The sequence below is a fragment of the Zootoca vivipara genome, chromosome 2 (genome assembly GCF_963506605.1).
Source record: "Zootoca vivipara chromosome 2, rZooViv1.1, whole genome shotgun sequence".
Taxonomy (NCBI): Eukaryota; Metazoa; Chordata; class Lepidosauria; order Squamata; family Lacertidae; genus Zootoca; species Zootoca vivipara.
The window spans coordinates 12,166,716-12,189,104 of NC_083277.1; the positions used below are offsets into that span (position 1 = coordinate 12,166,716).

The 22,389-nt window shown below is 45.4% G+C and overlaps 2 protein-coding genes across 2 annotated transcripts in view; both read left to right on the top strand.

The window, feature by feature from the left end:
- Nucleotides 1–4,374: 4,374 nt before the first annotated feature.
- LOC118081009 (E3 ubiquitin-protein ligase TRIM7-like) overlaps nt 4,375–22,389 on the top strand; it is a 28,383-nt gene continuing 10,368 nt past the window's right edge. Inside the window, exons 1-6 of the mRNA XM_060270985.1 lie at nt 4,375–4,831; nt 5,317–5,412; nt 5,709–5,939; nt 13,630–13,652; nt 14,387–14,508; nt 16,915–17,145. Of these exons, the coding sequence (XP_060126968.1) occupies nt 4,403–4,831; nt 5,317–5,412; nt 5,709–5,939; nt 13,630–13,652; nt 14,387–14,508; nt 16,915–17,145 (1,132 nt within the window). The 5' untranslated portion in view covers nt 4,375–4,402. The remainder of the gene's footprint in view (nt 4,832–5,316; nt 5,413–5,708; nt 5,940–13,629; nt 13,653–14,386; nt 14,509–16,914; nt 17,146–22,389) is intronic.
- On the top strand, nt 13,774–17,518 carry LOC132591581 (high mobility group protein B2-like). The gene is made up of 2 exons (XM_060270820.1): nt 13,774–14,508; nt 16,915–17,518. Exons 1-2 carry the CDS (start codon nt 14,493–14,495, stop codon nt 17,343–17,345), a joined length of 447 nt encoding a protein of 148 aa, XP_060126803.1. The 5' UTR covers nt 13,774–14,492; the 3' UTR covers nt 17,346–17,518.

Sequence of the window (22,389 nt, forward strand, 5' to 3'; positions counted from 1 at the left end):
GCTGCGTCGCTTGCTTCTTGCCCCCACCTTTGGGCTGGTCACCATGGAAACCTGGCTGGGTGGCCTTGGCTGTTTCCTGAGCTCGGCAAAACCTGGCTCGGTGCCCAGGAAGATCGCAGCGAAAACAATGGCCTGCAAACTTCTGTCCAGTGGTTTGCGATGGGCTTGTAGAAACTGCCCCCCCCCACTGGGCTCCTTGCGTGTGTGGAACCTCTGCAAATGGCGATTTGAGCCACAGATCCAGCAAAGCTTCTCAGCAACACCTTCAGCACGTTTCCAGGCGACGTACGCACTTGCTTCGCCCCCTCTGCCTCCAGCAGATTGGCCTCCTCTGAAACCCCCTCCTCTCGTCTCCTTGAGAGCTGCAGCTACTTCACCTGCTGCTTCTGGTGGGTTTGGGCTCTGGGCGTCAAGCCTGGCATCATCCCTTTGGAACTGCTTCTCCCTGCAACTGCCTGCCAAGGGAGTGGTCTCCAGGACCTCTTTGTGGCTCTCCACTCCAGCCATTTCAGCATGCATCCCTCTGTTGCTTTGCCTTCCAGCCATTACTGCTGCTGTGGGGTCTGTGCACTTAGCTAGCCCCTCCTTCTCAAAGCTAGGGATTTTTCTGCTGCTTTTCAAACCACTTTTGCAGTCAGCTTGCTGCTTTCTGCTGTTACAGACCCAGGCATTTAAACACAGTCTCTGGGTTTTCCCAGCATGTTCCACAGACCCTTGGGTCCCAGCCATTCTGCCATACCGCCCCCGGGGCTTAGTGTCCAGCATTTACTCACTGAGCTGCTGCTTGTCCTCCGGCAATGGCGATGGCGAAATTCCAGCTTCCAGTCCAGCGGCGTTCTACCAGCGAGTGCATCTACCCCTACCGACTGTAGGAGTAGGTATCTCACAGCTGGCTTTTCTGTGAGCACTTCTGAGGCTCTCACAGCTACAATCACTCTTTCTGCCTGAGTGATTGATTAAGGCTCCATAACCTTTGAGGTTTTATTGCCCTACTGAGTGTTTTATGGCTCAGCAGGGCATCTTCCAGCCCGGCACACTCCCAGAAGCTGCGCGTATGTAGGAAAAACTCCTCCCTCCTTCTCCTCCTCCCCAGTGACCAGCGTCACAGCTTCAGACTTTTAACCCTTGCCAGCCTGAAAAACTCCACAGTCCCTTCAGAGCATAGCTGCCAAGTTCTCCCTTTTTTTAAGGGAAATTCCCTTATGCTGAATAGGCTTCCTCGCGAGAAAAGGGAAAACTTGGCAGCTATGCTTCAGAGATGTCATTGAAAGCCCTCCCTGCAAACTTCCTGCATGTTGTAGCTTCTCTTAAGAGACATGGGGGAATGATCAACGGTCTCCAATGTCTGTATACTAATGCACAGAGTATGGGAAATAAACAAGATGAACTTGAGACAGAGAAGGGAGGGAGGAGGGAGGAGGGGTCATATTTTGTGACCGCTTCTCAGTATGTATTATCATGTAGTATCATGCATGTTGCTTTAAAACAAAGATTAAGTAGTTGCAGGTATGTTTATATGAAATGCTTAGTGGAAGTGTTCAATTATCTGACTTGGTCCTGCTTAAAACTATTGACTGTAAAAGGTCTGGAATTCAGATTTAATCCTAATTTATTGTTTAATTATTTCTCCAGTAAATTAATGAAAGACATTTGTGAATCCAAACTGATAGGTATTTTTCATCCAAATCACAGTTTCAAGTATTGCTTGCTTTGTAAAGCTGTGGGAGAGGCATACATTACAGCAAAAGAATTTGATCAAGTTAATGTGTTTTAATCAGCTATTGACAAACCAAATCATCTATTCAAAAAGCAACTGAGATTCTTGTACAGAAGCTGGTAAAATGTGGTCTAGACAATGCTACCATTCAGTGGATTTGTAACTGGCTGACTGACCGAACCCAAAGGGTGCTCATCAATGGCTCCTCTTCATCCTGGAGAGTAGTGACTAGTGGGGTGCCACAGGGTTCTGTCTTGGGCCCAGTCTTATTCAACATCTTTATCAATGACTTGGATGATGGGCTTGAGGGCATCCGTAGCAAGATTGCAGATGACACCAAATTGGGAGGGGTGGCTAATACCCCAGAGGACAGAATCACACTTCAGAATGACCTTAACAGATTAGACAACTGGGCCAAAGCAAACAAGATGAATTTTAACAAGGAAAAATGTAAAGTACTATACTTGGGCAAAAAAAATGAAAGGCACAAATACAGGATGGGAGACACCTGGCTTGAGAGCAGTACATGTGAAAAGGATCTAGGAGTCCTGGTAGACCACAAACTTGACATGAGTCAACAGTGTGATGCAGCAGCTAAAAAAGCCAATGCAATTCTGGGCTGCATCAATAGGAGTATAGTGTCTAGATCAAGGGAAGTAATAGTACCACTGTATTCTGCTCTGGTCAGACCTCACCTGGAGTACTGTGTCCAGTTCTGGGCACCACAGTTCAAGAAGGATACTGACAAGCTGGAACGTGTCCAGAGGAGGGCAACCAAAATGGTCAAAGGCCTGGAAACAATGCCTTATGAGGAACGGCTTAGGGAGCTGGGTATGTTTAGCCTGGAGAATAGAAGGTTAAGGGGTGATATGATAGCCATGTTCAGATATATAAAAGGATGTCATATAGAGGAGGGTGAAAGGTTGTTTTCTGCTGCTCCAGAGAAGCGGACACGGAGCAATGGATTCAAACTACAAGAAAGAAAATTCCACCTAAACATTAGGAAGAACTTCCTGACAGTAAGAGCTGTTCGACAGTGGAATTTGCTGCCAAGAAGTGTGGTGGAGTCTCCTTCTTTGGAGGTCTTTAAGCAGAGGCTTGACAGCCATATGTCAAGAATGCTTTGATGGTGTTTCCTGCTTGGCAGGGGGTTGGACTGGATGGCCCTTGTGGTCTCTTCCAACTCTATGATTCTATGTGCTGGGGCATAAGGGGATCACAGCGGGCAGACATTTCTGGGGGGTCATTGCAGGAGTGAGGAGCATTGGGCTGTAGGGGTGGCCAGGAAGTGTGCGAAGCGAAGGGCAAGTTCACTCCTTGTCCTGAGGATGGGATCTGGGAGATGGGGAAATGGGAAGGTGAATAGGGCCCCTCCTTCCTCCTGATGCCTCTGCTCTGTACCTGTGGAGCCCAGGAGGATCTGAGAGACCCTGAACTCCAAAGTGTACTTTCATGGTGCAGATCCAGCAGCCCTTCCCCATGCATTCCCAGCATCCACCTTCTCAGGAGAAGACCCTCCAGCCCTTTTTTTTCTCCAAAGAGAAGCCCTATGTGCAGGATAGAGATTGGCTGGCCCTTGTGTCAGTCATGGTGAAACTCTCCCTTCTCAGCACTGATTGGCTTGCTGTTGGGTCAGTCGGGAGAGGAACCCGCTCTGCAACAGAGGAAGCAGTCTGCCTCCACAGAGGAAGAAATCCTGCTCCACAGGATACATGATAACGGTCACTGATTGCACTACCTGGGGAGTCTGGCCATGCTTTTGCGCTTTTGCCATGGTTAATACATTAGTTCCTGAATCCAGGTCACAGACTCACCCTATTCATACACAAATATGCCCTTAAGACTGCATTTGTAAGCAAAAAGACAATGGGAAGGCTTTCCCCATTTTTCTTCCTTACTGCAGAGGTATATTTGAGGTCATTGGGAGAGTCAAAATGGCTTCAGGATTGCTCTCCCATACTATTTCAGACACATAGTTCATATATGTAGATATGTGTGCATTTATGAGTGTTTACTCTATATTGGAGACCTTAAAATTCTTATAACAAAGTGAGGTTTCACTGACAAAGGGCTGCATTCATTGAGAAAATGGGGCTAAGTGAAAGCACTTGCTGTTAACAGGTGCCCTGCGGTGCGATTGGCAAATATCTGGATACCGTTTAGCTGAGCAATGTTTGCAAAGGCCGTTTTCAGGGTCGGTTCCACAGGTTATTGCACATTATCAGACGCTGGCGATTTTGTCAAAACTACTCACTGAAAACTGGCACCTGGATGGGGGGCTGGGCTGTTTCTCCTCCGTATGTCTTGGCTACTAACTACCGGTAGAAAGAGGACGTGAATGTTATGGAGCAAGGCGGGAGAGGGGGGGAGACGGTAGTTCATTCATTAGCCTGCAAAGTAGTCCGAGGTTGACGTGCTGATAATAACAACAACTACAACAAAACTCCACCAGCTCTCACAGGGAAATGGTTCCTTAAACGAGCAGCCACCAAGGATGAGCACTCCATTTAAAATAAATAAAAATATATATTTCCACCATATCAAAGCTGCTCGGAGCTACAGCCAACTTCAAGGCATCAGGGATCCTGAGTGATCGCATCCGAATTTCCTGGAAAGGGAACACGCCCATTTGCAGACCCAAAAGAGAGAAAACGAAACCTACTCTCGCTTCCTGGAGACTCCGCCATGGCTGCCACTCGGAGTCTTGTCCACGATCTGTGCAAGGTAACCACTTGCTACATCTGCCAGGAGTATTTCAGGGATCCTGTCATCATCCCGGAGTGCGGGCACAACTTCTGCCGATCCTGCCTGATCGAGTGCTGGGGGGAATCCGAGGGAGAGGCTTCCTGCCCTCAGTGCAGGGAAACGGTTGAGCAAAGCAGCATCAGGAGAAACCAGCAGCTGGCAAATGTTGTAGAAATAGCCAAGAAATTCAGCCATCTGCACGGAAAAAGGGAGGCAGAAGGAAAAGGAAGGGTCTGTGAGAAGCACCAGAAGCCCCTGAAGCTATTCTGCCAGGAGGACGGAAGCCCCATCTGTTTCGTGTGTAATGTTTCCAAGGAGCATAAAGGCCACGAAGTGGTTCCTATAGAGAAGGCGTCCCGGGAGTACAAGGTAGGAAAAGGCAGTGGGTCTTTCTTGCGGGTGGAATAGCTGCAGACAAGAGGGGCTTGCAAAAATAAAAATAAAAATATTGTAATGTATTCTCTCCACTTGCAACCCAAAAGGAATTCTCCAGCAAGAGACCTTGTGCAGCCTGATAAAACTAAACTTCCGAAACTTTATACAATAAACATTTCTTTTTCCTTTTAAGGAATTGAAGTGCACCAGTGACCCCCTGAATGCAGGCTGCAACATCTAGGAATAATTTAATAAAAGGGAGGGGAGAGATGTTGGAGTGTGTTCATTGTGGGGGATAAATAGCAAAACCCACATGTTTCTCAGCTCAGATATAGGGCAGCTCCGTTTCTGCCTCAACGGGGTTGAAAAAGGGGAACCTCTGCAAAAGACCCAGGGATGTGGGGCAGGGAGCAAACATACAATTCAGCTTGCTTGTTAATGTGTAGCGCAGCACAATTTGGTCTTTGTTTTGTTTTCAGGATCAGATCAGCAGCTGCCTAGAAAATCTGAGGAAGGAGAGAGAGAAAATTCTAGTACTTAAAACTGACACAGAAAAGGAAAGCCAAGACCTGCTTGTAAGCATCATTTTTACTTTAAGGAGAAAAAGTGCTATAGTCGAGAATCAATATCTGGGGAAAATGAAGATGGAATACAGAAGGGGGTTTCTTTTTGGCCAGCTGTATCTCCCACAGAATATGAAAGACCATTTAAAGGAGGGGGCTTGTAAGTGTTTACGAAGCTCTTTCTCAGCTGAATATGTCAGGTGTGCCCTTCCAAGGGAATTTGGATAACTGGCCTCTTCATCTTTTAACAGCAGGCTAGATGCCTGATATTGGCCCACTGTTCTCTTCTTTCAATCTCTTTGCTGCAGAAACAAACAGGTGCAGAGAGGGAAAAGATGGTGGCTGATATCAGGCGACTGCGCCAGCTTTTGGAAGAACAGGAGAAACTTATTCTGGCCCAGATGGCAGAAGTGCAGAAGGAGATTGCAGCAAAAAGGAAGGAGCACCTGGCCAGACTCTCCGGGGAACTCTCCTCTCTTGAGAGCCTCATCCGGGAGATGGAGGAGAAGCATCAGGAACCAGCGAGTGAATTCCTGCAGGTGAGGCCTGGTCTTGATGCGAGAGGGTGAAGTGTGCTGCTTCAAACTACAGGCAGGAGGATAACATGTCTTAGCCCCCCATCCCCCAAAGAAAGCTGCTGTAAAGAAAACAATGAAGTACATGAAGGGTGAAAGGCCTGGGATCGCAAAAGGGGCCCTGTTAGATCAAACTACAGGCCCCTTCATTCTAGCATCGTGTTCTCGCATTGACCAACCAGAGGTATCTGGGAAGCTTTAAGAACCAGTAACGCTCTGATTTCTTAATTCCTTATTGGACCCCCTCGAGCCCCCTTTTTAACGGTTCCAATATCGGCTCCACTTTACAGGTTTCATTTTTTTCCCCAAAACCTCCTATTTCCCCGTCTGCAACCTATATAATTGCTTAAAATCCCCTTCAAATGTCTAAGTTACAATACTTCTTAACATATATTCTAAATTTCTTCCAGTCTTCTTGCAGCTTCTCGTCTCCCCGGTCGCGTAGTTTCCCGGTCAGGTCAGCAAGTTCCATATAGTCCAACATTTTCATCTGCCATTCATCCACTGTTGGTAGCTCAGATGTCTTCCAGTACTTTGCTAGTAATACTCTTGCCGCAGTCGTGGCATACAAAAACAAATTCCAATCTTTATTAGGTAATTCTCTTCCCATTATGCCCAAAAGAAAGGACTCTGGTTTCTTAATAAACGTAGTCTTAAAGACTCTTTTCAATTCATTATAAATCCTTTCCCAGAAGTCCTTTACTAATGGACACGTCCACCACATATGATAAAACGTTCCTATTGCCTCCTTACATTTCCAACATTTATTATCCTGGTTATGGTACATCTTTGCAAGTTTTGCTGGGGTCAAATACCATCTATACATCATTTTCATCATATTTTCTCTCAAGACCGTGCATGCCGTAAATTTCATATTCTTTTTCCATAACCTTTCCCAATCCTCCATCATAATGTTGTGTCCCACATCTTTTGCCCAATCTATCATTACCTTTTTTGTTTGTTCATCTTTCGTATGCCACTGCAGTAGCAGATTGTACATTCTGGAAAGATTCTTTGTCTTTGGATCTAGCAGTTCTGTTTCCAGCTTGGATTTTTCCTGTGAAAAACCATTTTTCTTATCTAGCTTATACATTTCATTTATCTGGTGGTATTGGAGCCAGTCATCTACCTTACTTCTTAACTGCTCATACGTTTTTAACTTTAATTGGCCTCCTTCCTCCACCAAGATATCTCTATATTTGGGCCACCTGGCCTCCGTAGTCAATTTTTTATGAGCCTTAGCTTCCAAAGGTGAGATCCACAGGGGTGTTCTCCTCTCTAATAAATCTTTATATTTAATCCACACCTTCAACAATGATTTTCTAATTACATGATTTTTGAAACTTTTATGATTCTTGACTTTGTCATACCATAAATATGCATGCCATCCATAAGCATTATTAAATCCTTCCAAATCTAAAACATCTGTATTTTCTAGTAAACACCAATCTTTCAACCAACAAAAAGCGGCAGCTTCATAATAAATCTCAAGATCTGGCAGGGAAAAACCTCCTCTCTCTTTACTATCTGTTAACAATTTATATTTAATTCTCGGTTTTTTCCCTTGCCATATGAACTTAGATAACACCTTCTGCCACTCTTTAAAGCATTCCACCTTATCTATAATTGGCAACATTTGAAACAAAAATAACATTCTTGGCAATACATTCATTTTCACAACTGATATTCTTCCTGACAAAGACAATTTTAAATCCGACCATCTTTCAACCTCCCTCTTGATCTCATTCCAAACTTTCACATAATTATTTTTATATAAATCCAAATTTTTCGCAGTTAAATTCACCCCTAAGTATTTCACTTTTTTCACAAATTGTAGGCCGGTGGCTTCCTCCAATGTCTTTTTCTCTTCCGGTGTCAAGTTTTTATCTAACACTTTGGTTTTACTTTTATTCAATTTAAAACCAGCAACACTGCCAAACTCTTGGATTAAGTTCAGTGCGTTAATCGCACTGGTTTCTGGGTCTTGCAAAGTTAAAACAAGGTCATCAGCAAAGGCTTTTAACTTAAATTGTTTCCTCCCTACCCCCACTCCTTTAATCGATTCCTCTCTTCTAATCATTGACAAGAGCACCTCCAGGACCGATATAAATAAGAGGGGTGATAGGGGGCACCCCTGTCTGGTTCCTTTTTCAATTCTAATTTCCTCTGATACCCCACTATTTACAATGATTTTTGCTTTCTGCTCTGTGTAAACTGCATTTATCGCATTCATAAAACCACTTCCCGTCCCCATCCTTTCCAAATTCTTCTTCATGAAGGCCCAAGAGATATTATCAAATGCCTTTTCCGCATCAATAAAAATCAACATCGCTTTTTTGTTAATTTTCTCCTGTAAATACTCCAAAATATCAATTACATTTCTAATATTATCCTTCATATGTCTGCCCGGCAAAAAGCCAGCCTGGTCCGAATGAATCAAATCCCCCAACACCGTCTTCAATCTGGAGGCCAAAATATTTGCAAAAATTTTATAATCCACATTCAATAAGGATATGGGGCGGTAATTCTTGATTTGAGTTTTGTCCATTTCTGGTTTTGGTATCAGCGTGATGAAAGCTTCTTTCCAGGAGTCCGGTGCCCCCCCTCCCCTCAGGATCTCATTGCACAAATCTGTCAGTGGTCTTATCAGCCATTCCTTTAAAGCTTTATAATATTTAGCTGTCAGTCCGTCCGGTCCCGGGGCTTTCCCGAGTTGCATCTGATTTATTGCATTTTCCACTTCTTGTATCGTTATCTGGTGGTTAAGTAGGGTAGTTTTATCCTCTGGAATCTTTTGCAACCCATTTCTGTCCAAAAACTGCTCGAGCTTGTCCAAATTCTCCTTTTCTTTTTTTATATAGCTGTTTGTAGTACTTCTGGAAGCATTTTCTGATCTCTGCAGGTTTCTCTATATTTCTCTCATCCTGAATTAAATTTGTTATTATATTTTGCTTCTGTCTTTTTTTTAGCTGCCAAGCAAGTAATTTACCGCATTTATTTGCAGATTCGAAAGTCCTCTGTTTCATCCATTTAATTTTCCATTCTATTTCCTGATTTATCAGAATTGCATACTGGGTCTGCAATGTCTTGATTTCTTTCTGTAATTGCTCACTCTTAGGTTTAGCTCTCAATTTCTTCTCTTTCTCTTTCAATTGATCCAGAATATTATTCTTTTTCTCATTTTGTTCCTTCTTCCTCTTTGCATTCTGCTGAATCAGAAGACCTCTCATAACTGCTTTACTTGCGTCCCATACTGTTTTTTTTTCCAAAGAAGTATTCAAATTTATCTCAAAATAATCTCTCAACGACTTCTGAGCAATCTTTAAGACCTGTTCATTTCTCAACAACGAATCATTCATCCTCCATCTGAAAGAACCCTGCTCAGTTAATTTTAAGTCCAGAAATACTGCATTATGATCAGAGCATGTCTTTGGGCAAATTTCCGCTTTATGTATTCTTGGCGCCAACTCTTTCATAATCCAGATATAGTCCAGCCTACTCCAGGAATTTTTTGATTGAGAGAAAAAAGTTTGTTCTTTTTCTAATGGGTTCTTGAGTCTCCACGTGTCTATTAAGTCCAACTCATCTATCATCTCAAAGAAAGATTTGGGTAATCGTCCCTCATTTGATATTTTGTCTCTTTGGGATCTGTCCATCATTGTGGAGACTGCTCCATTCAAGTCTCCCATCAAAAACATCTTATATTCCATATAGTCCATCAGAGTACCATGTAGCTTTTTGTAAAAATCCGCTTTGCCATCATTTGGTGCATAGATTCCAACTATTAAAAATTTCTCGCCATTCGCTGTTATTTCCACCGCAATATATCTTCCCTCCTCATCCTTGAAAATTTTTTTTGGCTTATATTTTTCTTTAACGTAAATCACAACACCCCGTTTTTTCACCTTGTCAGCTGTAATGAATTCCTCTCCCAATTTTTTGTTTTGTAAAATTCTTCTATGAGATCTATTCACATGTGTCTCCTGGAGACAAATAATGTCCAATTTTTGTTTTTCCAAAATATGAAACACCCGGTGTCTTTTCTTGGGTGCGTTTACGCCGTTCACATTCCAAGATACCGTCCTCAGCGCCATGATGAGTTAATCAAGTGCGCCTGGGCCTGCCCCCAGACCAAGATCTGCTCCCAATCCTGTTAGGGGATCAGTACCTTGTTCTGGCAGTCTTGATGTTCGTCCTTGTCCTCCTTTCAACTCTGCTCCGTGGTCCTCCAGAAATCTTCTTTTATCCTCCAAAGATCTTATCTTAATTTTCTTTTGCTGGTACTGAAAATGAAGACCCTCCGGAAGATCCCAGGTGTAGGGTATGTCTATTTTTCTCAATGCTGTGGTTAAGTCTAGGTACTCACGTCGAAGATCAAGCAGGTATTTCGGTATGTCCTTATACAGAATTACTTGGGTATCTTTTACTCTTAGGGTCTTTTGATAATGTAGCTGGAGTATTCTATCTCTCTGTTCCCTTGTCTGGAATGTCACCAAGCAGTCACTGACTGATTTTCTCTCCCTCTTTGATCTTGTTCCAAACCGAAAGGCTTTCACTATTTGTGTCTCCAGCTCATCAGTAGGAATGTCCCAAGCTTTGTTGAATTCTTGGATCAATGCCGCCTTCAAATTGTCCTGCTCAATCAAGGGAAGCGATCTCACCTTTAAATTTACTTCACGTTCTTTAAGCTGGAGCAGGGAGATCGCAATTTGTGCCTGATGTCCTTGTCTTTCCAAATCCCGCACTTTCCCTGTCTCCAGCTGTGTAACCCGTTGATCCACTTCCCCAACCTGGCCCTTCACCTGTTGAATTTCTTTATTCAATGTTCCTAATTCAGTCTTAATCAATTTCAATTCTTCTGTATTCTTTTTTAGCTCTTGTGAGGTTTTATCCTGGCTCTCCCTCAAACCACTCAATAATTGCAAAACTTGATCCTCAAAAGACGGCGAGACTGACCCCTTCCGTCCTTTTTTAGCAGTTGCAGCCGCTGATGAGAGCGTGTCAGTAGTTGTCATATTTCCCCCAGCTGCAGCTTCTATTCAGAGCAGCTCAAGGTCAAAGTCTTATCTCTGTTGTTTCCCACAAGAGCAGAGCAATTGTTTCCCACCCGAAACAAGCTGTTTTCCCTTCAGGGGCAGGCCAGGCACTGGCTGTTATATTGTTTCAATGGCGGCTGTTATACTGTTTCAATGGCGAGGGGGGGAGAGATACTGCAACATTTTAACCTCAGTCTTTGCAAGTTTCTATTAGTCACAGGCAGTCTGCTTTTCTGCTTTCTCAAATACCAAGCCTATAAAAAGTTTCAAAGTAGCAAATTCAGAGCCTTTCACAGTTAATTGCTGTCTCACTGACCGGTCCCCGCTCCCGCGGGGGAGGAGAAGTTTTCCTTTTTTCTATTTAAAATCACCTTCTTACAGGGGAAACAGCACAACAAAGTTCTTTTCTCCCCACTGCCCCCTGTCCCAGTGGGGGGTGTTCTTTGATCCGCAGGATTTAAAGCTTGCCGCTGTAAATTCTTAAGTGGCTGCAGCAGTCTTTCCCCTGCTTCTTAATTGCCGTTACAAAGGGAGAACCCGACCTCCGTTTCAAAGGCTCTCCCTCAGCCAAATTAAATCCAATTAAGTAAGCGATAAAAGTCTCTTACTCACGGCTCATCAAAGTTCTTTAAACTTAATTTTGGAAGAAGTCCGTCGCTTACAGCCCTCCGGTACTAGCGGCTTTGTGTCCGAGGGAAGCAAAACGCCTTGGGAAGCTCGCGCCTCCACTCCGTCCTCTCTCAGCCCCCCTAAATTAGGGGTTCTGGGGGTCGGAGGAGGCACCCCACAGCCTCTGCCAGGTCCACGTCAGCGAGAAGCTCGACCCGCTGCTCTTTTGGGGATCGCGTAGCCGCCGCGATAGCCCCTTATCCCCGGAACACGCAGAGAAGCCACGGAGCTGGCTCTCTTACGACCGATCGGGCCAGCGACGTTCCTGGAAGTCGTAATTTTATTGTTATTATTGTTTTTTTTCTTCTTCATTGTATATGTTTTCATTATATGTTATATTTTGGATGTGGACATTTGGATTTGGAAATAAGATTGTCATGATTGTCTTTATTTGTTGTTTATAATCGGAAAATTTAATAAAAAATATTAAAAAAAAAAAAAGAGAACCAGTAACGCTCTGCCCCCCTCGTGTTTCCCTGCAAGTGGAGCTCGAGTTTGGAGCACGTTGTCAGTCAGGTGAGGCAGTGGAAGTGCTAGACCGTTGTCTTGCCTCGGTAATGGAATGGATGAGAGCCAACAGACAGAAGCTCAATCCAGATAAGACTTAAGCAGTATAAGTGGGTGGTTCCCTAGACTGGATGGGTGGGAGATGGCCTGCTCTTGATGGGGTTACACTTCCTCTGAAGTAGTGGGTACATAGCTTGACGGTTGTAAATGGGGCTGCCTCTGAAGTCGGTTTGTATTATTTGGTTGTTCTTGTTTTGTTTTTATTATGAACTACCGTAGCTGTACCCGGTCATGCGTTGCTGTGGCTCAGTCAGAGCCCCCATTTCCCAGGACAGGGGGAAGATGTCACCCTCCACCCCGACCCCTCTCTGTTTCCCCATCACATACCATATCCACAGTTTGGGGAGGGTCTGCATGGTTTCCCCAGCGGATCCCGGTGGGCAAGGGGGCCAGCTGGCCAGCTGCAGGTCTTGTTTGAGAGGGTCTCCCATTTCCCACGCTGGATTCCGGCGGGCGAGGGGGCAAGCGGGCTAGGTGGAGGTCATTAGCGAAGGCAGACAAGTTGAGGGCGACAGAGAGGGCCGAGGTGCCGGCAACGGAGGGAGAGGATCCCACCCACCCCGGTCCCCCAGAAGATACTGCCGGTTACCCGCTCCAAGAACAGTCTACATCCTATAGGATTGGTTACAGGTAGGTAGCCGTGTTGGTCTGGGTCGAAGTAAAATAAAAAAATTACTTCAGTAGCACCTTAAAGACCAACTAAGTTTTTATTTTGGTATGAGCTTTCGTGTGCATGCATCTGAAGAATATCTGAAGAAGTATCTGAATAAGTGTGCATGCACACGAAAGCTCATACCAAAATAAAAACTTAGTTGGTCTTTAAGGTGCTACTGAAGGAATTTTTTTATCCTATAGGATATTTTCCTTTGATATCCAACAGATGGCGCTATTGTTACACAAAAGGATATGGTGTCTGTTCCTTTGACATCCAACAGAGGGTGCTATTTTTACACAAAATCATATTTTTACCTGTGACAGGTGTGACATCTATATAATCTAAGTCTAAACAAGCACTTCCATATTGGAACGGAACATTTTGTCAAAATTTCAACGCAATCAGTCAAGCAGTGGTACCTCGGTTTACGACCGCTGCGGTTTGCGAACGATTGGTTTGAGTACGCCGTGGACCCGGAAGTGTTTACATCCGGGTTCCGGAGCGCACGGATGCGCAGAAGTGATCTGCGCAGTGTGCACATGCGCACAAGAACCACTCCGTTTACGGACTGCTCGGGGAGTGAACGGCTCCCTGGAACCAATTGTGTCCGTAAACCAAGGTACCACTGTATAGGGTGGTACACAAAATGGATAAGGACAACAGCAGCAATAACAACTCTGATGACAGTGCTCTGGCTCCACATACATCTTTCCTTCTTTCCTTCCAGGATATTGGAAGCTTCTTGCAGAGGTAAGTGATGGAAAACCCCTGCCTTATTCTGATGCTACAAAAGTTCCTTATTTAGCAGGTGGGAAACTCACTCTCCAATTCCTCCTTCTAGAGGTAGTTTAGGACTCCATTGTCCATTTCACGTGATCACAGACAAAATAGGGACACATTTCCCTAGGCATTTGTATCTATTGGTTCCATCTACAATCACAGACAGGAAGCCATTCCCACTGCATATTTCTGAAGGCTATTCTCTGTGATGGATTCATTTACTTTGTAATTGATAGAAAAAGGAAGGACATTTCCAAAGGTAAATATCTTCACTGTAACTTACCCTTAAATATCCAGTGTATTTCAGGCTCCTGCCGGTTCTTCCTCAGCCATTAGAAGGTAAGAAAGTGCCCTGCTGGATTTGGCCAGTGGCCCATCTAGTCAAGCATCCTGTTTTCACAGTGACTAACAAATCACTGTGTAAGGATGCAGTATTGCTCACTTTCCAGAAAAAAATAATTTGCATATATCAGCTTCTTTACCGTCAATCTCATATTCCTATATTTCCTTCAGTATATTTTGGAAGCAGGTGTATGTTGGTTTTTCTTCAACTTCTTAGATGCTTTCTAGATCCACACATCATCTAGATGCTCCCTTTTGCTCCCAAGTCTTCATGATATATTCATCATCATGCCTTTATCATCAGAATGAGACACCTGCCTTGTCAGAAGGATGGTGTCTTGACTTTGTTCTTCTCCTTCCAGGTGTCAGGCAAAGGAGAACTTAGAGGATCCTCCTGTGGCCTTTCCTCCTGCCTTGAAGTGGAGGATCTCAGCCTTCAGAGATATAAATTCCCGCCTGAAGGGAGTCATGCAGCAGTTCAGAGGTATGAATGAATTAATTAATACTTTATTACGGTCAAAGACCAGCTCTTATAAAAATTCCTTTGGAAGAACAATTCCAAAGAACATATCATACATGTGACGCTTTATACAACAATAAAAACGATATTTATAAAAGCAATGGGGGTAAGAGTGCTTAAAAGCTTAAAATTTAAAACTTAAAAAGCTGCCACAGAAAACTGAGCCTGTCGCTCAGGGAACCATGTTTTGGGACATTCAGACGGGCTGGTTCTTCCCAGGAGAGAGTCTATGTCTGCATATCTGGACACAGAATCTGGCGACCATCCTGGTTATCTTCTGGTCTTTACCTAAACAGCAGCAGGTCGTATATTTGCTTTTCCGGGAGGCCTACTGACCTCGCCAGTATGGGATCCAAGATCTCCCTGCGTGCTTCTTCATAGAAGGGGCATCTAAAGAAAAGGTGCTCTGGGCTTCCTATTTCCCCTAATGGGCAGACACAGAGTCTTTGAGCATATGGGATTTTTTTGTAGGATCCTTCCAAAACAGGCATGGGCAGTGCCGCGCTTCTGGCGAGTGTATACACCAGGGTCCCCAAACTACGGCCCGCGGGCCGGATGCGGCCCAATTGGCCTGCCAATCCGGCCCGCGAAAGGTCTGGGGATCAGCATCCCCAGGTCTGGCGATCCTGCGCCTTTCCCCCACCGCCGCCAAGCTAGTGCCAGAGCCGAAGTGCGGCGCTGCGGCTGGGGGCTTTTCTCCGTCTGCCTCCCCCTTGGCTCGGGGAAGGCAAATGGCGAGCAGCGCCGCACTTCGGCTCCGGGGGACGCTCTGTTGGTCGGGGTGGGGGGAAAGCGGACTTGGCTTTTCCCCCCACCCTGACCGCCACAGCACAGATCTGATCATGCCGCCGGTGCGCGGCGAAGCGGCGGGGGAGAGAAGCACTTCTCTCCCCCGCCGCCTCGCCGCGCACCTCTAGCATGAGATGGGGCTTCGGAGATGGTCTCCGAAGCGGCGTCTCATGCCGCCGGTGCGCGACGAGGCGGCCGGGGGAGAAGCGCTTCTCTCCCCCGCCGCCTCGCCGCGCACCTCCAGCATGAGACGGGGCTTCGGAGATGGTCTCCGAAGCGCTGTCTCATGCCGCCGGTGCGCGACGAGGCAGCGGGGGGGGGGAGAAGCGCTTCTCTCCCCTCCGCCGCCTCCCGCCTGTCTTCCCCGGTGGTGCATTCGTAAAGCGAGGCACCACTAAAAAAATATAGTCCGGCCCAGCACAGGGTCTGAGGGCGGTGGACCGGCCCCCGGCTGAAAAAGTTTGGGGACCCCTGGTATATACCCTTCTTGCGGTTTTTGATAAGAGAAAGGAGAGGTAGGGTGCCGGAGCGGCTATATATCTCTCAGGTTCACCCATTTTATATTCAGGGTATCTTGAGCAGTCCTGTTGTCTCTCAATGTCTATGAGTCTTTGTCTGACCGTGGCTTTTGCTTGGCCCAATCCCATACTTAGAAGGTACAAAGCCCATTTTCTGGAGAGTGTTCAGGACTGCTAACTGCCAGCCAGACTGGAACTGGTCACAGAGGATCAATGGAGCTATTCCTTGGGGGAGCAGATTTAATGTCAGCCATTTGTAAATTGATGATAGGCTGATTAAAGCCTCCACTCTCATTGTTCCCATTTCAAGTCTGACCCATGCACTCGAAACGGATCTGGGGACGTGTAGGAGGGCTTTGAGAAATTTGGATTGTACGCACTCCAAGGGAGAGGAGGGCGGACCCAGGAAGGCTCCGTAGAGGAGCTGAGCCAGTGTTTTGGCCTTAAATAGCTTAAGGGCCACAGGAATGAAAAAGCCACCTTGTGTTCTAAAAAAATTTGAGGATGCCGTTTGCGGTTTTTTCGGCTGAGCTCCCGATAGAATTTATGTGAAGGTTGTTGGATCCTGAGGCCTGTACTACCATTCTGAGGTATTTGTAATTTGTAACTTGTTCTAATTTGTGGCCTTGAAGTTCCCAGGTTCTGAGCTTTGATTGTTTCCCAAAGGCTATTATCTTGGCTTTTTGGTAATTGATTTTAAGGCGTTCGGTTTCGCAGTATGTAGCAAGCTTCCTTATTCCCCGTTTGAGTCCAATGAGGGTTCTGGATAGGATTACTGCGTCGTCGGCATATAGTAAGACTGAAATGTGCCGGTTTGCAAGCTTTGGTGGACGGAATTCTAAATCATTTAATGCAGCTACTAAATTATTTAAATAAAAATTTAATTGTAGTGGGGCCAGAAGGCACCCTTATCTGACACCCTTATACGGTAGGTTTTAATGGGATCTGTTAGATGTCCTAGGTGGCTGCTCCTAACTCTGAGGCACAAATGGTTTGACTGCGGCGAAGGAAGGCGATCCGTGCGCTTTACTTGACCCCCCTCTCTCTTTCTCAACTCCACCAGGTGAAGGGCTAAGTACCACAAATGTTTCCCCCCACCGATCAGGGACCGTTGCCGAAGCCATGGGCAAAGGCGACCCAAAGAAGCCCCGGGGCAAGATGTCCCCGTACGCTTATTTCGTGCAAACGTGCCGCGAGGAGCATAAGAAGAAGCACCCGGACGCTTCGGTCAACTTTGCCGAATTCTCCACGAAATGCTCCGAGACATGGCGGAGAATGTCAGCAGAACAAAAAGGCAAGTTTGAAGACATGGCAAACAGTGACAAAGTTCGTTATGAGAGGGAGATGGAAAGTTATATTCCTCCTAAAGTAGAACCTGAAGAAGATGAGGAGGAGGAAGAAGACGAAGAAGAGGAGGAAGAAGATGAAGAAGAGGAGGAAGATGAGGAGGAGGAAGAAGAGAAGATGAGGAGGAGGAAGAAGATGAAGTTATAAAGCTGCTGTAAAGATTTTGTGCTCAAAAGTCAATGATTCTGCTAAGAATGTGAAGTTGAGTGCAGCTCATTGTTGCTACAGTATAAAAACTGTACAGAATTGTTCTAGTTACAGGTAGGCAGCCGTGTTGGTCTGACGTAGTCGAAACAAAATAAAAAAATCCCTTCCAGCAGCACCTTAGAGACCAACTAAGTTTGTCATAGGTATGAGCTTTCATGTATCTGAAGAAGTGTGCATGCACACGAAAGCTCATACCTATGACAAACTTAGTTGGTCTCTAAGGTGCTGCTGGAAGGAATTTTTTTTATTTTGTACAGAATTGTGTATAGGTAACGTAATTGTAGGGAGACCTGTATTCTGATGTAAGTAGTAGCTGAATGCCACTACTGTTAGATTTTTAAAAGCTGATATTGTCAAATGTTCAGGCATATTTAATGGTTCTTTGGATTCAGCTTGATTTTGAGCAGGGTTAAAAAAAAGGTAGTAAAATTGGTAGTCAACCTTGTCTTGTATACTATTGCATTGTATTACTTTTATAACAACTTTGTAATAAAATTATGTATATTAAAATAAAAAATGGAGGCACAAATTCAGGAGAGGGGGTCTCTGCTTCTCAGAAGACCAGGCCACTGCAGCTCTTCCGTCCATGCCTTATTTCCCCTTTTTTCCCAGAGGCATCTGTTCCATGAGAGCAGCATGCTGGGCTAGATGGCCTCTTGGCCTGAGCCTGCAGACTCTTAGGAAGCCCCCAGCCCAGGATGGCTGGCTTTTCTGTTCCTAGTCTCAATAAGACACAGGGGTGATGTGAGGGGGAAATATCCCTTTGAGCCATAATCAAATGTAATGGATTTTTCTATTTATTGTTCTATTAACAAATTTTTTTGACTAATATCAGTACTGGCAACATCCAACTTCCCACTGTACCAATCTGTGTCTTTATAAAGAAATTGCTTGACTAACTTTCCATAAGGGGGCGGACGGGACGGGATCGGGGACTGCAGAGCAGATCTTCTTCCTAATGTCCACCAGCCTGACTAATTTTTAAATGGGCTTCTCATTATGCTTCCACTGGCCACCTTTTCCATAAATGTGAGGAACAGTGTAGAAAAAGACGAGTCATGTAGCCCAGGCATCCCCAAACTGTGGCCCTCCAGATGTTTTGGCCTACAACTCCCATGATCCCTAACTAACAGGACCAGTGGTCAGGGATGATGGGAATTGTAGTCCAAAACATCTGGGGGGGGGCGAAGTTTGGGGATGCCTGATGTAGCCAATCAGGTCTGGGGAGCCAGGATGGAGTTTCTGCATTGAAGGTGGGAATGGCACTTCCCAGGTTTAACTGGGTTTGGCTTTAATAAAGATATCTATCTTTCTATCTATCTATATCTGGGACGCGGGTGGCACTGTGGTCTAAACCACAGAGCCTAGGGCTTGCCAATCAGAATGTCAGCGGTTCGAATCCCCATGACGGGGTGAGCTCCCGTTGCTCGGTCCCAGCTCCTGCCAACCTAGCAGTTCGAAAGCACGTCGAAGTGCAAGTAGATAAATAGGTACCGCTCCGGCGGGAAGGTAAACAGCGTTTCCGTGCGCTGCTCTGGTTCACCAGAAGCGGCTTAGTCATGTTGGCCACATGACCCAGAAACTGTCTGTGGACAAACGGCAGCTCCCTTGGGCAGTAAAGCGAAATAAGCGCCACAACCCCAGAGTCGTCCGCGACTGGACCTAACGGCCAGGGGTCCCTTTACCTCTATCTATCTATCCATCTATCTTGCCCTTCATCTTGAGACTGCAACAATAAATGCATTAACACAATTCATAGGAAAAGAAAGCCATACATATTAACAGTGAAATACAGTTGTCAATTTAAAAGATTGAGCTATCAATTTTCTGCATCGCTCTAACCAAACCACAAGAGATAATTGAATTTGTTCTTGGCTGATTGCTCATAGTTTGCTTGGGAAAAACAAACCATCGGCCCAAATGCCTACCAGGGACTCTCTGCATCGCACTGCAGAACATGGAAGGGAGTCCCTCAGAAGGTGGTGGACTCTCCTTCCGGGGAGGTTTTTAAGCAGAGGTTGGGTGGCCTACTGTTGTGAATGCTTTAGTTGGGATCCCTGCATTGCAGGGGGTTGGACTAGAGCAGGGGTTCCCAACAAAATTTTCTCGAGGACCCCTCATCGAGCCGCTATTGTGACAAGGACCCCCATTAATTCCTAATCCTAAAATTAAAAAGCGAGAGCCAAATTAAGAGTCTTTTTATATTTTATATTTATACATTTTTTTTACAGTTCTTCCTCTTCATCTGTAGGCCTTTGTCGTTTTACCAAACCACTTTTTAACCAACGGTCCATTTTTTAACGACGTGAACTGTAGCTTCCGCGAAAAACAACGCTTTGTTTACAAAGACGACTGTTTTGCAAAGAGGCAGCGCGCGCCAGGGAGGAGGGAGGGGAATGGAGAAGACAGGGTACCTGCGCAGTAGCGCACAAATGAAGCCGACGCGCGCAAAGCATCTTGGGGAGGTGAGCGTTAGTAGAATGCGTGCGCTGCCTCTTTGCAAAACAGTAGTGTTTGTAAAGCGCCACCTAACGGCATACAGCAGAACTACTGCCTCTATCTAATTCTAGTTTTGCGCTAGACTCTGCTCATGCAGGAAGCGGCCAAAACAAAAAATCTGCTATCATACGAAATATATTTAATATATTTTTTATTCTAATAGCATCTTGTGGACCCCTCTGGCATAGCTCGCGGACCAATGGGGGTCCGCGGACCACCTGTTGGGAACCACTGGACTAGAGTGTTGGCAAACACCTTGTAGACGCCAGGGCCCCGTGCCCTACCGGCCGTCAACCCTCCGGTGCAGCCAGGAGATAACGACCTAGACTCAAGAGCCTAGGCACGCTGTTTGCAGAATCCACCTAGCTTGAGCAGCCAGAGAGAGAGAGAGAGAGAGAGAGACGTGTTTGCATATTTACAGGTGTTTATTAAGCATATCTCAGGAGAGAGAAAAATGTGTCCTCTCCTCCTTCATCAGCACAGCAGAGACAAAGCATTAGCAATACACAATGGAAGTGCACAGACATGTGACATACGACAGCTACCTTAAGGTGGAATGAATTCCCAACATCCTCCCCCATTCTGTGTAACCTTTAAGCACCAGTATTTCCCATCTGTAGCTTTTGTACATAAACCTGAAGTTGTTCCTTGTTAACAACTTTGGGCAACAGATCAGCAGGAATCTCGTTACCTGGCATGTAGGACGCCTGAATAAGTCATTTCCGGATACACTCCTTTGCACGGTGTAACTTGATATGCAAGTACTTGGTCCTTTGCGTGCAACTCTCTGAAGCCAGCAAAGCCAAACAGGACCTGTTGCTTTGGTACTCCTGTATAGGACAAGTCACCTTGACTCTGACATCCTGAATAGAATGTTGTTGTTGTTGTTTAGTCGTTTAGTCGTGTCCAACTCTTCATGACCCCATGGACCATAGCACGCCAGGCACTCCTGTCTTCCACTGCCTCCCGCAGTTTGGTCAAACTCATGTTCGTAGCTTCGAGAACACTGTCCAACCATCTCGTCCTCTGTCGCCCCCTTCTCCTTGTGCCCTCCATCTTTCCCAACATCAAGGTCTTTTCCAAGGATTCTTCTCTTCTCATGAGGTGGCCAAAGTATTGGAGCCTCAGCTTCACGATCTGTCCTTCCAGGGAGCACTCAGGGCTGATTTCCTTAAGAATGGATAGGTTTGATCTTCTTGCAGTCCATAAGAATCTCAAGAGTCTCCTCCAGCACCATAATTCAAAAGCATCAATTCTTCGGCGATCAGCCTTCTTTATGGTCCAGCTCTCACTTCCATACATCACTACTGGGAAAACCATAGCTTTAACTATACGGACCTTTGTAGGCAAGGTGATGTCTCTGCTTTTTAAGATGCTGTCTAGGTTTGTCATTGCTTTTCTCCCAAGAAGCAGGCGTCTTTTAATTTCGTGACTGCTGTCACCATCTGCAGTGATCAAGGAGCCCAAGAAAGTAAAATCTCTCACTGCCTCCATTTCTTCCCCTTCTATTTGCCAGGAGGTGATGGGACCAGTGGCCATGATCTTGGTTTTTTTGATGTTGAGCTTCAGACCATATTTTGCGCTCTCCTCTTTCACCCTCATTAAAAGGTTCTTTAATTCCTCCTCACTTTCTGCCATCAAGGTTGTGTCATCTGCATATCTGAGGTTGTTGATATTTCTTCCGGCAATCTTAATTCCAGCTTGGGATTCATCTAGTCCAGCCTTTCGCATGATGAATTCTGCATATAAGTTAAATAAGCAGGGAGACGATATACAACCTTGTCGTACTCCTTTCCCAATTTTGAACCAATCAGTTGTTCCATATCCAGTTCTAACTGTAGCTTCTTGTCCCACATAGAGATTTCTCAGGAGACAGATGAGGTGATCAGGCACTCCCATTTCTTTAAGAACTTGCCATAGTTTGCTGTGGTCAACACAGTCAAAGGCTTTTGCATAGTCAATGAAGCAGAAGTAGACGTTTTTCTGGAACTCTCTAGCTTTCTCCATAATCCAGCGCATGTTTGCTATTTGGTCTCTGGTTCCTCTGCCCCTTCGAAATCCAGCTTGCACTTCTGGGAGTTCTCGGTCCACATACTGCCTAAGCCTGCATTGTAGAATTTTAAGCATAACCTTGCTAGCGTGTGAAATGAGCGCAATTGTGCGGTAGTTGGAGCATTCTTTGGCACTGCCCTTCTTTGGAATTTTGATGTAGACTGATCTTCTCCAATCCTCTGGCCATTGCTGAGTTTTCCAAACTTGCTGGCATATTGGGTGTAGCACCTGAACAGCATCATCTTTTAAAATTTTAAATAGTTCAGCTGGAATATCATCACTTCCACTGGCTTTGTTATTAGCAATGCTTTCTAAGGCCCATTTGACTTCACTCTCCAAGATGTCTGGCTCAAGGTCAGCCACCACACTACCTGAGGTGTACGAGACCTCCATATCTTTCTGGTATAATTCCTCTGTGTATTCTTGCCAGCAG